General features: G+C 38.1%; 1 protein-coding gene across 1 annotated transcript; it reads left to right on the top strand.

Moving 5' to 3' along the window:
• The first annotated feature begins 2588 nt into the window (after positions 1-2588).
• On the top strand, positions 2589-13154 carry LOC121886649 (cerebellar degeneration-related protein 2-like). Its single transcript, XM_042396818.1, has 6 exons — positions 2589-2840; positions 3829-3941; positions 6499-6647; positions 6735-6899; positions 9949-10168; positions 10679-13154. The coding sequence occupies exons 1-6, from the start codon at positions 2759-2761 to the stop codon at positions 11297-11299; spliced, it is 1350 nt and encodes a 449-aa protein (XP_042252752.1). The 5' UTR covers positions 2589-2758; the 3' UTR covers positions 11300-13154.
• The last annotated feature ends 1356 nt before the right edge of the window (positions 13155-14510 follow it).

Below are 14510 nucleotides of genomic sequence, written 5' to 3'. Positions count from 1 at the left end.
CTTCCTCCGCCTCTGTCGATGCCCTCTGAGGCCCAGAAACCTCCACTCACAGTGGAAACTCTCCCACTCTGAGAGATGACTCAGCCGCTGGTGTCCTACAGCCTCTCAGTCTGAGTCAACTACTTTCGGAGAAAACAAGAGGAAATTAGGAAGTGATATTTTTTTCTGGAAGAGCTTTGTGTCTTTGTGTTTGCTGCTTGTTATTAAAGGTTCACACAGTCAGGTGTCCATATGAACACTGAAAGAGGTTTTCCTCGCTGTAATCATTCCTCCTGTTCATACTGGCTGTTAAAAGATCCCCTTTAAATGCGCTTTCAATGTAAGTGATCCAGAGTTAGTCATATTAAGTAGATATCTGCCACATTTTTTAGCATCAAAGTCCCTCTTTGTGTCTCCCTGTTGTGCTGTGAGGGATGTATAGTAACAAAAAGAGGGACTTTGGCACTAAAAAGACTGAAATGTTGAAAGATTTCTACTTGATTTGACTCATTTGGACAAATGAAGCTTCATATTAGCTTCAGATAAACTTTTAAATACATGTTTGCACAGAAGTAGGACAGTGGATTTTGCCATCACTTACATTGTAAGTGCATTATAAGGGGATCTTCTATCGACCAGTATGACCAGGAGGAATGATTATGGCAAGAAAAACATGTTTCAATGTTCATTTGGGCTCCTGACTGTTGTTTTAAGACAGACTTGAAAAACTGTGAACCCGTCCTTTAAAGGATCAGCTACAGCAGAGGCCCTCTAATGTGACAAACACATGTCCGCTCTCTCTATATTTCCTTGGACAGTAATGACCTTCTGTCTCCCAGTCAGCAGCTCGACTGTTTAACAGCCACCGCCTCCAGACGTCCTGACGGCGAGAACAAAAGCAGCTCTGTGAGATTACAAATCTGTAAAATATGTGTCGTCTCTGAAATAGTATTTTTATTAAGAATATAAAAAAATGTTAAATAACACAAAACTGAAGCAGCTTGTACTGTCATCTTCTAAACAGTCATGGCTTCCAAAGTTACAATATTTGATGTATTTTGATGTAATGCTTCATATTTCATCATACAATTTATCATACAATTCATATGTAAAATTATCATGTAGATTTTCCAGAGTAGATAAACAAAGTGGAGTGAAACGTACAATATTTCTCCCTGAAATGTAGAGAACAAGTGTAAAATTGCACCAAATACCAATGTTACTCTGAGTACTAGTACTGTTTCACCTACAAAATGTTTTACCAGCTTCTTATCTATAATATAAATACCCAGAAGAAGAAAAGATTTGTATATTGGAAGCTTGTTGTCTCATGATGACAGGCAGCAGCTGTTCTTATCAATATAAATATTAAAGAAAACAGAACAAATTCAGTGTCTGTACAGTTTACTACTATTGGATTTGAAAGACTTTGTTATTATCTTTTCTATCATTAACATTTTGAAACCATCAGCTCATTAATATTCTGTAAATATCATCATAATATTCATGTGGTGGTGAAATTATCTGCAGCGCCTCCTGGTGGTCACTTAAGAGTTTGTGCGCTGCGGTTTCAAAGGGAGGAACCAGTGAGCAGGAGCAGGTGTGGTGAGGAGGAGGTGCTCAAACTGTCAGAGAGAGGAAACCACACCGGAAACTGCGTAAACTGACCTTCAACATAAAAGCCAAGGAAAGCAGAATGACCGTAAACACTGAGATCATGTTAAAATATATGTTAATTATAGACTGTAAAGGTTATTTGACTGAGACTTATTTTAAATATAACTTCTTTTTTAATTTTTATTATCTCGTTGTTTGTTTTATGTGTCATCTTTGTCATATTTACTTTATTGATAAAGATCCCATATTGATTGTGCTTTGTCTTGATTGTCACTTTTATGTTGTTTTTAACTCAGTGGTTCTCAAACTTTCTCACATCAAGGACCCTAAACTGACACAAAGACCACCGACCCCCATCTGATAAGAACTTTGCTTTTAGATGTTTTATTACAGAAAGTGCATAAAACTCATGATCAAAACAGTCATACAGTCATTGTTTTACTCATGGATGGAAATATAGTGAAAATAAATGAATTCCCTTTTTGATGGAGACACCTGGAACCTCCTTAAGGACCCCTGGGGGTCCCTGGACCCCACTTTGAGAACCACTGTTTTAAAGTATTGTATAAAGCACGTTGAAAAGTGCTACCACACTATATTATATATATGATATCATTATAGTATATATAATATGTTAATATTCAAAAACATAAAAATGCTGAGAAACAGAAATTTTGATTTGATTGATTGATTGATTTAATTTGAATGGCTTGTATATATGCATGCATCACAATTTGAATTGTAAATATATAATTTAACATATAAATATAATTTGTATGGGTTTCTGATGTGGTACAATATGTAAAATATTGGGCTGGATGTGAATCCATCACGTTGATTTTCAAGCCTCTGCATTTATATGCGAGATTTTCCTCCATTTATTCATAATTATCTCTAATTAAATTATCTTCAGTTAATGAGCTGCTCACCAACACGGCTTTTATTCAGAAATGTCAAACCGGAACCCTGCTACTAACGCATATGAGCTTCATCATCATCATCAGTGAGTTCAGATGTCTGTCCGGTCCCCGGTGATGAAGCTCACACCGCCCGGCGCCGGCTGCTCCAGGCGGGCAGACTGAACCCGTCTCCGCACCCGGACTCTGTCATGTAACGGTACCGGAGGATCTTCACGCCGCGCGGCTCCTTCTAGACCCCAAACATGCTGACAGACATGATCGTGGAGGAAGAATTTGAGATCAAGGAGGAGGAACCGTGGTACGACAAGCAAGACCTTGAGCATGGTAACGTTTCCTCTCCAGTCTTTGTCCCTGCAGCCTGACAGATATCGATCCTTTTATAGTCAAATAACAATCAGAAACATTACAGCTGCAGGTTTAATTAACGCATCACATTAAAAACACACACTGAGCCCTGCAGGTGCACAGCAGGTTACATTTATAGGAATTTCTATCAGGGTTTGTGAACACATGATATGTATTGTTTCTCCAGTCAGGATGTTCTATAAGCTGGTTTAGTAATAAAAAAAATGAAGCACCTTAGAAAGAAAGGAGTCAGCAGGACTCACATATGCGGCAAAGCGGGAAAAAAAAATGAAGTGGCTTTGATATCATTCACACCTCCATGCTTTATTGCATATCTTCGGATGGGTTTGTCTCTGCACTAGTCCCTTATAATTGTTCATATTTGCGTCACTGTTGTGTCATTTTTTACCAATTATTAGTGATTTTTAAATAATAATCTTTAGAGGGCTGCCTGGAAGACTAAACAACAAGAGGCTAGTTAAGATAGATAGATAGATAGATAGAGTACTGATGGATGGAGGGAATGCTTTATTAATCCCAAATGGAAATTAAAGTGTAACAGCAGCTGCTTGACATAAATCAAAATACAAAAACAATGAGGTAGGTAAAAGAAACAAAGCCAATTAAACACTAAATTATATACAGCAGCTAAATAGATTAACTCAGTAAATTCAATAACTAAACTATAGATATAACCATAACTATAATATACTATTTGCATTAAAAATAGTGTAAAGTAATAGGTGCTTCAGATATGACCAGAAGTCCTTACTTACTAAAATGTGTGTTTCTGCTCTGATTTGATCTCATGTCTGTTTGCACAAATTTGAAAAAGTGGGTTACTGGATTCTTGCCAACAACTGCAAAACCGCACAAAGCTGCTTGTACTGAAAGGTCGATGTGTCTCAGTGAGACTAAACCATGAAGGCTGTAGCAGTTGTGGTTCCTCACTCCGTCTCTCCCGCAGACCTGCAGTTGGCAGCCGAGCTCGGGAAGACTCTCCTGGAGAGGAACCGGGAGCTGGAGCAGGGCCTGCAGCAGATGTACTCCAACAACCAGGAACAACTGCAAGAGATCGAGGTAAAGAGCCTGGACGTGATCTAAACTGACTTTTTGTGTCTTTTTAATCTAAAATTCACTGATACCATGAATAGTCTGGTTTGGTCAAACTGACATCCTCTTAAATGCGGTTTTAAATTGTACAATCACATGTTTATTTAGCCTGTATAGTTGTTTTCTTTCTGTCCTCTTGTGTACAGACTTATAAGTCTGCGCGCATTAGTTTAAAATAGAAACTCAATATTTAGCTTGCAGCTTTTTTCAGATCTCTTGTCTACTTGTTTTAATTTCCCTGAGTAGTCGAGTCAGTCTGTGATGTCTGGCATTAAATCTGTCCCTCCATGTCACTGCTGCCATACAGAATTAATCTCTTAAGACTTGTGCTGTAAGCGTGTGACGTCACAGGTCTGACTCCAGCTCATGACCTGTGATACAATTAATTAGCTGCTTCCCATCTCGTTTACTGTCACTCTTTACTGGATTCAGTAAAGAGTGACAATAAAAGACTGTACTTAAATACAGTTTAGAGGTTCTTGTATTTGTACTTGAGTATTTCCATTTGATGCTACTTTATACTTCCACTCCACTACATTTCAGAGGGAAATATTGTACTTTCTACTCCACTACATTTATTTAACAGCTTTAGTTACTTCTCAGATGAAGATTTGACACAATAGATAATATAAAAAGCTATTAAATAGTGATTTTTCCCTCTAAATTTCTCACATGCTTTCATTTCAATAAATGTTCAAATGATCCAATATTTCAGCAAAAATCAAAGATTAGAGAAAAAGTCCAAAAACTGAAAACAGATTTGTGTATCAGAACTCCCATTAATCATCTCACCACCCCTCAGATTTATCTGCTGACCCTTTGGAGGGGCCCAACCCCTAGGTTGGGAACCACTGGACTAAACTAGCTAACTGTATATAAAGTAGTTCAAACTAGCTCCACCTCCAGCAGCTACAACAGTAACATGCTGCTCTAACACTGATGCTTCAGTATTAATAATCTAATGATGTCATATATAATAATATATCAGTCAGAGGGAAGAAACAAGTACTTTTACTGCAATACTTTCACTACATCAAGCTCATAATACTTCGGATCTGAGTACTTCTTCCACCACTGACTGGAATGAAGGCATTTGATGAAGCAGAAATGTCGTGAGAACGATCGTTGACATACATACATGTTATCATTGACTTTGTACTGTTTATGTTCAGTGTTGCTGTGCAGGATTCATTCTGTGGTTTGACATTGAACTGTTGAGCTGACAGCAGGTCTGTGGTCACTTTGAAGTTGATTCTCAGTGTGTTTTTTTTGTTGTTTTTTCCTGTCTGTTGACTTTCAGCAGACAGATTACATGACAAAAGGTTCAAAGTTTCCCGTCTGCAATGACTGATAAGATAACCTGTTCTTTAAGAAACTGTTACTTAAAGGAACCTCAGATGAAGCTTTAAGAGATCTTTGTGTTGATGAGAAGCAACAAAATCTACAGTAATGTTCAGATTTGTCTTTTTAGATTCCTTGCAAGTAGCAATTAGCAGCATAGCAGCTAAAACAGCTAATTGATAATGGCAACAAAAGGGGTTGGTTCCCTTATGAGCACCATATTCATCAGTATAAACTGTTGAGTCTCCTGATATGTAAGTATATATATATAGCAAAAACATTACATTTAGCCGTTCAGATTAAAGCTACCCTGTGGAGTTTTCGACTTCAAGTAGCACTACAGAACACAATAACGCTCAAAGACACACATGAAAGTGCACACCGTTTCACGCTATTCTGCTGAACAAGTAGCGGTGGCGGTAATGCACAAAGACATGTAGCAGTGAAGAAGATTGCTTGCAAGAAAACATGAATGCAAACTGTGCAGAATTTACTAGTATTCAAAAATTAGACTCTTCAAATATATTTATACTGTTTTTTTTTTTTCTAAATATAAAAGGAAAATTAGCAAGATATGACCACATCAATATCAAAACAGCACTGCACATAGCACTATAGAGAAAAAACAAACAAAAAAAGTAAATGACATTAATGGTAGCACATTGATACAGCGTTAGTCAAATATGATGTATATAAAATTAGAGGTGAAACAATCAGCTTCCCAATCAATCGATAGAGACTCAATCTGCATCTATATTGATAGTCGATCAATCGTCCAAGTCATTTTCAAAGGCAAAGATGCCAAACATTTGATAATTTTTAGCCCCTAATATAATACTCGCTAATCTTCTCTATGATAAACTGAGAATCTTTGAGCTCCGGAGTTTGGATCAGACAAATCAAGACCCCAGAAGACGCCACCTGAACTCCACTTTAAATATTTTATGAGGAAGGATTCAACATGTTTGTCAGATATGAAGGAAACACACAGTGTGTTTAGATGAGAAACACTGAATGGAAACATAACTTTGAAAACTCATCAAGGCAGCTTTTTAATTAAGAATTGTCAGTTTAAGACACTATTTCCCTTTGCTGAGGTAATGACATCTTTCAACTCACAATCATCATAGTGTGACGTATAATGTCAGTTAAACATCTGGATGTCTCATCTTCTCTTCTCCAGTACCTGACAAAGCAGGTGGACCTCCTCAGGCAGGTCAACGACCAGCATGCTAAGGTGTACGAGCAGCTGGACGTGTCGGCCAGAGAGCTGGAACAGAACAACCACAAACTGTCTCTGGACAACAGGACGGCCCAGCAGAAGATCCAGGGGTGAGACAGTGATTGGATTCCTCCAGTTTACCTGAAGATCTTAGTCCCTCATTAGTGTCCTAACAGAGCTCTGTGTTTTCTGTTCAGGCTGACAGAAACCGTGGAGCTGCTGCAGACGCAGGTGGAGGAGCTGCAACATCAGGTTGAAGACATGAAGTTGAGTCCTTCTCAGCCTCAGAAGCCTCCGCACAGAGAGATGTGGTCACCTCGCGGCACTCAGAGCGTGTCCTGCCTGAAAGAGCTGCAAAACAGGTGAGCATACTCTTGAATACTTTATTTATATCATTAGTGCTGAAAAGATCAGTGGATTATTCAGTTGGTAAATTTGAAAACAGTTTTGATTAATTGAAAGTTTAAGTCATTTATTGAGCAAAAATGCCAAACATTTACTGGTTCCAGCTTCTCAAATGTGAAGATTTTCAGATTTTTAATCGTAGTAAATGAAAATCTTTGAACTGTTGGTTAGATAAAATAAGCAGTTTGAGGTTTTGGAAAATTGTGTTGGAGATTTTTCATTATTTAGTAAAAATAATTGAAAGATTAATTGATACCATTTAAATCTGAACTTGAAATCATTAGTTGCAGCCTGATATATTATACACACCAGACAGACAGGCAGTGAAGACCATTATGGGGTCCAGATCAGATTGATGTATGAAGTATTGCATGAAAAAATGTATTAAGAAGACAGACTGAAAAATGTTACGACTTCGTATATTAATCAATTAGTCGTTCTGCAGAAAATTAAGCAACATTAATTTTGTGTTTAACAGAATTGTTTAATTTATGAAGCAAAAATGCTGATTGTTTGCTGGTTTTAGTTTCTCAGATGTGAAGATTTACTGCTTTCTCTGTTTTCTATCATTGCAAATTGAATATCTTTGTATTTTGGACGATAAGTCAAAGAAAACTAGCAATTTAAAGACCTCACCTTCAGCTCTGGAACTTGGATTTTGTAAACTACTAGACGATTAATTGATGAATTGTAGAAATAATCAGCAGATTAATAAATAATGAAAGTAATGGTTTGTTGCAGCCTTGCAAGAATTTGTATCAACACCACTCATGCTTCCTAATACTTGCTAATTAACGCACAGACACTTGTTAACAGCCACATCAACATGACTGATCATGTTTCATGCTGATTATGGCAGGAAATTATCAGTTCAGGTCGCTTGTGTTGCTGGATTCAGCCAACGAGAATCATCTCTGGACAAAAATGTCTTTACACCTCCTGAGATTTTTGTACTGTAACACTTTCCTTAACTTGGTTTAAAAAAAAAAAAACCATCATGATTGCTTTGTCACAGATCCAGAGGCTCTTTTGTAAGACGTGTCTTCAAAAAGGGAAGCAGTAAATCCTCCGAGCATTAGCGCTGCCTCACTATGTGTGCTAATCCTACCTGCTGGCAGTTGGACAGATTTACCTCACAGCAGTCCTACTCTGACTGTTTCACGCAGAGTTAACTTCCTCTTGGCCTGTAGTGTGACAGGTTCATTTACCGCCTGAGTTTAGTCTGTGTGTGTGTGAGTGTGAAAGTGTGTGTGTGTGTGTGTGTGTGTGTATGTGTGTGTGTGTGTGTAATCCTGTTTGGACTGCTCCCTCAAAACATCCAGGTCATGTGGATGGAAATCTTACTGATAAACACAGCAGATAAATGAGTGAGTGGTGAGGTTGGAGGGAAAGAGGTCAGAGTCTGAGCTGGAGGACTCAAATGTGTCTCAATATCTCCCCTGAAGCTGCTGATTGATTATTGCGCTGATTTCTAATCACCTCTGTTCTGCTGATAAGTGCTGAGTTCTCTGCTTGGTGTTCTTTTCTCAGCCTTATCTCTTGCTTCTTGTTTTTACATAATCAGTTTTAGTGTTTTTGTCTGTTGTCGTTTGACTTATTCTGGTATAAAATCATACATACCCAACATACTTGCAAAAATATACACAATAATATGTATAGGCAAGAAATAAAATCTAAAATATTTGTTTAATTTATTTAAATCCTAAATGCTGATTGCTAGACAGTCACCAATAATAATAATAGTGATGAATTAAATAATAAAACGTTATACTTTGCATCCACAGTGTGATGTGTTTGTACCTGGTTCATGACCTTCAGCACATGCCGTTGTCATCTCTCTCTCCGCTGTGCTTTATTTTTCCACCTCTCACTTTTTTTTCCCTAATTAAGCAGACACACGTCACAGATAAAATACTAAAGCCAGTTGTGAAAGAGATTACAAAATGTCAGCGTGCATGGTTAGATAAAAATGATTAAGGTTAGGTAATAGTTAGATAAAGTCCCTCTCCACTCCAAAGTTTTGCTTTTTGTTACTTCACTTGGATCTTCAGAGTTTGTTTTAACATTCATGTGCTGAAGGGAGAAAGTTTCTCACCTTTTTAAAACTCACCATAAACAGTTAAAGAGCATGATTTTGACATCACAACTACTTTGGAAGCAATTTGTAATTGTGTAAATGTAATTTTAAGAATTTTTAAATATGTAATTGAACTTTTTTTTGTGGAAAAACCACATGAGGCACAAATAATTATCCCAAGCAGTCTTAAATCATCCACTCAGTGTCCGCTTACTCGTCAGCTCTTTAAACTTTGTCACATGGTTTTTCTCAACTGATAAAATTTCCTCAGTTTTCATGAAACTGAAGGTTTTCAAACTTCCCGTTATTCTGAGTATTTTGGACGACTTCCTGATCATGTTTGTTTAAATAGAAACTGTGTTGAAGTGTGAAAAGTATCATAAAAAGCTTTTGGAGGTACTGAAGAATAATTTGTTAGTATCATCAGCTCTGTTTGTACACCCATTGATATTTTATGTTGAATGATCGATTTAGGAATAGTTGGACATTTTGGAAACTATTTGCCAGGAAGCCACTGCGCCCGGCCAAGAAGTAGTCCAGCACATAACACCCAGTAAAACCAGTACTTGTTGTTTTTACACTTCAATTTTTGTTCGTATGAGACGAACAAGATATAACATGTTAATTAGTGAACTTTAGAGGAGCTGGTAGGCAGATTTTTCTTTTTTTTTTAGATAGAGCCACGCTAGCTGTTCCCCGTGTGGCCAGTCTTTGAGCTAAGCTAAGCTAACTTCCAGTTGTCTGGAGCTTAATGGTTAGCATACAGATATCAGAATGGTTTTCCTAAAATGCTGAACTATTCCTTTAATAGACTAATTATAGTATAGTTGACAGTAGATTTTATTAGCACACGTTACTAGAACCAGAAAAAAAAACTATAATAAAAGATATAGAAGAAGATAAATATGACTGTCTGTGACTCTGTGCAGGTATTCTGAATACGACCCAGATGAACCCTCAGACCCGGAGTCCTCTGACGTGTCGTGGCGCGAGGAGGAGCAGGCGTCCCTGCGACAGTCCCTCCGCACCCTCCAGACCCAGTTTGCCAGCGAGCGCGCTCGGAGGGAGGAGGCGGAGCGAGAGGCGGAGCTGCTCGCCGGTGAGAACGCAGCGCTGGAGCAGCAGCTGGCGGGGATGAAGGCGTGTCAGGTACGTTTGACAGATATCTCTCACCTTGTGTTTGTTTGCAAAGTGCACACATACAAAAACATGACGAGTCAAGTGAGCAACATGTGAGTTTTACACTTGTTGAGTTTTTAAATTTGAAAGACTGTAAGGAAACTATCTGGTTATCCTGGTTTATTACAATTTGGGTATTATTTCTGTAGTTTTGTTCTTTGCTTCATGAAAACCTTTTTAAAATCACGAGGAAACTCAAATATGCAACGTGGTTTTAGTCCCAGTTTTCACCCAGCAGTTATAATACGGTCATGTGTAAGGCTTTGATCTAAAAATAAAACCCATCATCATTTCAAAGGAATGAAAAAGACTCTTACTGTCAGCTTATTGTCTTCTTAAATAAAGTAAATCGGCAGGAGCAGTGGAAGCACAACGATGCTTCATCATCATCATCATCATGGCCAAATGAAACATGTCAGTTGCACTCAGAGTTCAGTTCGTCTTCTCTAAAGTCCCTTTTTCTGTTTGATTTCTCTTCAGGAACGAGTGTCTGAGCTGGAGCGTGAGGCCGAGGAGCTGCGTCAGCTCTGGAAATCAGAGTCCTCCACAAGATCCACCAGGTCCAACCTGCTGCACGGGCTGCTGTCTGACTCGATGCTCCTCAACCCGGAGGAGGAGAACGAAGGGGAGGCGGCAGCTAAAAGCCCCCGGGCCCTGAAGCGATGGGACAGCGAGCGTCTGATAAAGTTGACGCAGATACCCGACTCTCCCGACAGGATCTACGACCACGAGTGTTCCTGCGTGCGCCGAGCCGAGGTGGTGAAGTATCGCGGGATCTCCCTGCTCAACGAGGTGGATGCCCAGTACAGTGCCTTGCAGGTGAAGTACGATGAGCTGCTGCGCCGCTTCCACCTGGGGCTGCAGGACGAGGAGGAGGAGGAGGAGCAGGACGGGCAGACCCACAAGTCCGTCCAGACCGCATCCCTCGCCTCCGCTTGTCCAGCTCTAGCAGACATGGAGGACTTTGAGGATGACTTTCACCAGCCGGAGTACAAGGAACTTTTTAGGGAAATTTTCTCCCGCATTCAGAAAACCAAAGAGGACCTGATTGAAAACAGAGGGAGACCCTCGGCTGGTGGAGTGATGCCTATTTTGCATTAGTTACTTTTTAAAAAAAAAAAAAAAGAAAGGAAAAACAGACCTGCTGCGAGATTAATCATCGTCTTCCAGTTACAGAGGAAACTTCGGAAAGACCTTCACAGCAGAGAAAGATGCTAACTTACTCTTAACTGTATGTTATTTGCCCAGAAATGGTAATTTGTTATGCAAAAAAAAAAAAAAAAGGGTTTGAGAGATACGAGTGATGCAGGAACAAGAAGGCCAAAACACCACCAGCTCACGTCTCAGATGCACAGAAACACCAGTGCCTAACGCCGCCGTCTCCACTGTACAATCACTCTACCTCATCGAAACAAGCTCCTGAGGAATAATATCTGGGGAATAATCTAGTTTTCTTTTCATAAGCTGTATCTGTCACACTTTTATTTTACAGGGCTCGTAGTTTCCTATAATTTCTAAGAAAAATACTGACATGTAACTGTCATGTTGGGAAGGTTCCTGGAAAGGATGTAAATTGGGACCAGTTATATAGAAAATAGGTACACTTTCTATTAAATAAATCCAATTAATTGTTTGAAAGATTGCAATTAACATTTGATTCATCTGCTGATTATTTTAATTGTATAGTCTGTAAAATGTCAGAGAATAGTGTAAAAAGTCCTTTTCCCAGAGCACAAGGTATTTGTACGATTAAGAAAACCAGCAAATGTTCACATTTGAGGAGCTGGAACACATGATTTGTGTGTATGCTTGTCTTAAATGGTTAATTCATTAATTATCTTGTAATTGCTGCTTAATTTTCTGTCGATCGACCAATCGTTGTAGCTGTAACTGCAACTTAAACCTAAATTCAATTATACAGTTGCATAACAATTTAATATATATATGTAGAATAAAATGTCCTTATTTCAAGTAATTCATCTGGAAATCAACTACTGCTTATAAACTCAACTAATACGGTTGTTTTCTTTGTAATTTGTACCAAATTACACATCTCTTTCCAGGAAACTTTCTATAAAATTATTAGAAAATAGGTCTGTTAGGTCTGTAAAATAAAGTGCTATCTGCTGTAACTGCTATTTGCTTTGTTTACTGAGCTCCTATGATCTAATGTGAACTCTTTAATTTTTTTTTTCCTTGCAACTATTTAAAAAAAAGTTTTTTTTTTTGGGAATAGTTTTGCCTGCCTATAAGGGCGACCAATATAGCGTGTAATGGTATATTGGTGAGTAGCTGGTGATTCAAGGTGCTCAAAAATATTAGGATTATTGAAATTGTAACATCTCTCTATGAAATTATACTTGATTATTGTATGTTAGGTTAGGTGAATGTGAGTGAATGTTTATATTTAAGGGAAGTTCTGAGGTTTACCAAAATATTAACTCTCTCTATGTACTTGATCATGTAACGGCCTCCTGATATATTAGCCAGTTGTTTCATGAAGCCATGTATGATTGGAAGCTTTTTCCACAGCAGCAGTTCTGTGTTGCTTTTTGCTGCCTGATGTAATTCTTGTGTCCTTGTTAAGCTTAAAACTGTGCACATAGTTTGTAGATATCTAAAAAAAAAAAATCACATTGAAATGCACTTTAGTATTGCACAGGCATTATCAATGCTCCCCTGACACTTTATAATACTGTCATATGTAGTTAAAGTGTGACGTGCTACTGTTTCAATCTTCTAAATCTGAATAACCTGCTGAATGTATGTACGCTGAGTTTTTACCTGTTTCATGGTTGGACCTCTTGCTCTGAGCCATAAAACATGACGTAAGCTGAGATGGCAAGTTTGTGTCTTTTTATTTGCTTAGTCGCTGCATTGTGAAATGGTGATTGAACCATATTTATTGAGTCAGTGTCACAATTAAACCTGAACATCATAAATCTCTGATACACTTTGTGAGTTGCATAATGTGTTTTTTATCATGTGATGTTATAAAAAAAAAAAAAGCGCTTTGATGTCAGCCGTCCAGACACCCTGCTGGACTTTAAACACACCCAACACATCGATCGGCCTTAAAGGAAATCATTAAAAAGGAAAAAAAGAAGTTATTAACAATTAAAATCAAATCCTCATTGAGACCCGTGAGAAAATGCTTTTTATAAAATTATGTTTTCAGGTTGTCCGTCCATCCCGTTCACATGACACGATATCTCAGGAAAACCTTTAGGGGATTTCTTCAAATTTGGCACAAAGGTCTACTTGGACTCAAGGACAAACTGATAAGATTTGATGGTCAAAGGTCACTGTGACGACAGTTGTACTAAACGAAGTAGTTCTTACATAGAGATTAGTTTTTACTAAATATTTACACCTACAAACACCTACTGTTGCGTTAGCTAGCTGAATGAACCAACTGACAAAGCTTACGTTAGCTTGCTAATATCTGACCTGTTTAGATTGAAGAGTAAAAGGAGTAATATTGAATATAGTCGACATATCTGACCTGACACTTTGAAGTTCACAGAAAAAACACTCTTAACCTCAAATTACTAAACTTTACTCCAATAACATTAAACTAAATGACCAAATAACAACAGTTAGCTTAACATAATGCTAAATGGTATTCAGCCATCATTGATTTTATTGTTTAAACCTGTACTTTTACATATCAAAATGGTCCATTAATAAGAATCCAATCAATTAACAAAATCAATTAAGCAGATTTTCTAGGTATCATATCTTATCAAGAACCAAGAGCACCACTTTAATGATGAAAAAAAAATCCAGAGTGACTTAAAGGACAAGTGTGTAGGATTTAGTATCATCTAGCAGTGAGATTACAACCAGCTGAATACCCCTGAAATATGCGAAAGGCCCTCTCTAGAGCTGATGTTTGGTTTGTCCAGTCTGGGCTACTGTAGCAACATGGCAGGCTTCATGGAAGAAGACCTTCACCAATTATTTTTCCTAGGATGGCAAAGTCATGACTTGCCCTACTCTGCCTCTGATCGGCTAGTACTCATTGCCTTCGTTGGTTGGGTTGGTTAGGTATAAATGTGAGGAGTGAGATTGGTTAGGATTAGGTTAAAAATATCAGGGTAAACAAATCAGGCAGTATAAGGCGGGTCATGACTTCACCACCCTAGGAAAAAAAAATATCATGACCAGCTCCTTATGTGGATATAAAGGGCTCATTATACACATAATTAAAACATTAAGAATATTATTTTCCATTTCTGCCAAGTCTGTTCTGCTAGACGCCACAAAATTCTACACACTGGACCTTTAAATAAGATTTTAGCGTCACTGT

Source organism: Thunnus maccoyii, chromosome 20, assembly GCF_910596095.1.
Source record: "Thunnus maccoyii chromosome 20, fThuMac1.1, whole genome shotgun sequence".
Classification (NCBI taxonomy): domain Eukaryota; kingdom Metazoa; phylum Chordata; class Actinopteri; order Scombriformes; family Scombridae; genus Thunnus; species Thunnus maccoyii.
The sequence above is the reverse complement of the archived record's forward strand: the minus strand, read 5'-3'. Positions and strand labels throughout refer to the sequence as shown.

What these genes read in the sequence shown, in the direction of transcription:
- LOC121886649 (XM_042396818.1), top strand. Translation starts at nt 2,759, where the DNA reads ATGCTGACAGACATGATCGTGGAGGAAGAATTTGAGATCAAGGAGGAG. An exon ending in GCCCAGCAGAAGATCCAGGG is followed by an intron (nt 6,648 to 6,734) that starts GTGAGACAGTGA and finishes TTTTCTGTTCAG; the next exon opens with GCTGACAGAAACCGTGGAGC. An exon ending in CTGAAAGAGCTGCAAAACAG is followed by an intron (nt 6,900 to 9,948) that starts GTGAGCATACTC and finishes GACTCTGTGCAG; the next exon opens with GTATTCTGAATACGACCCAG.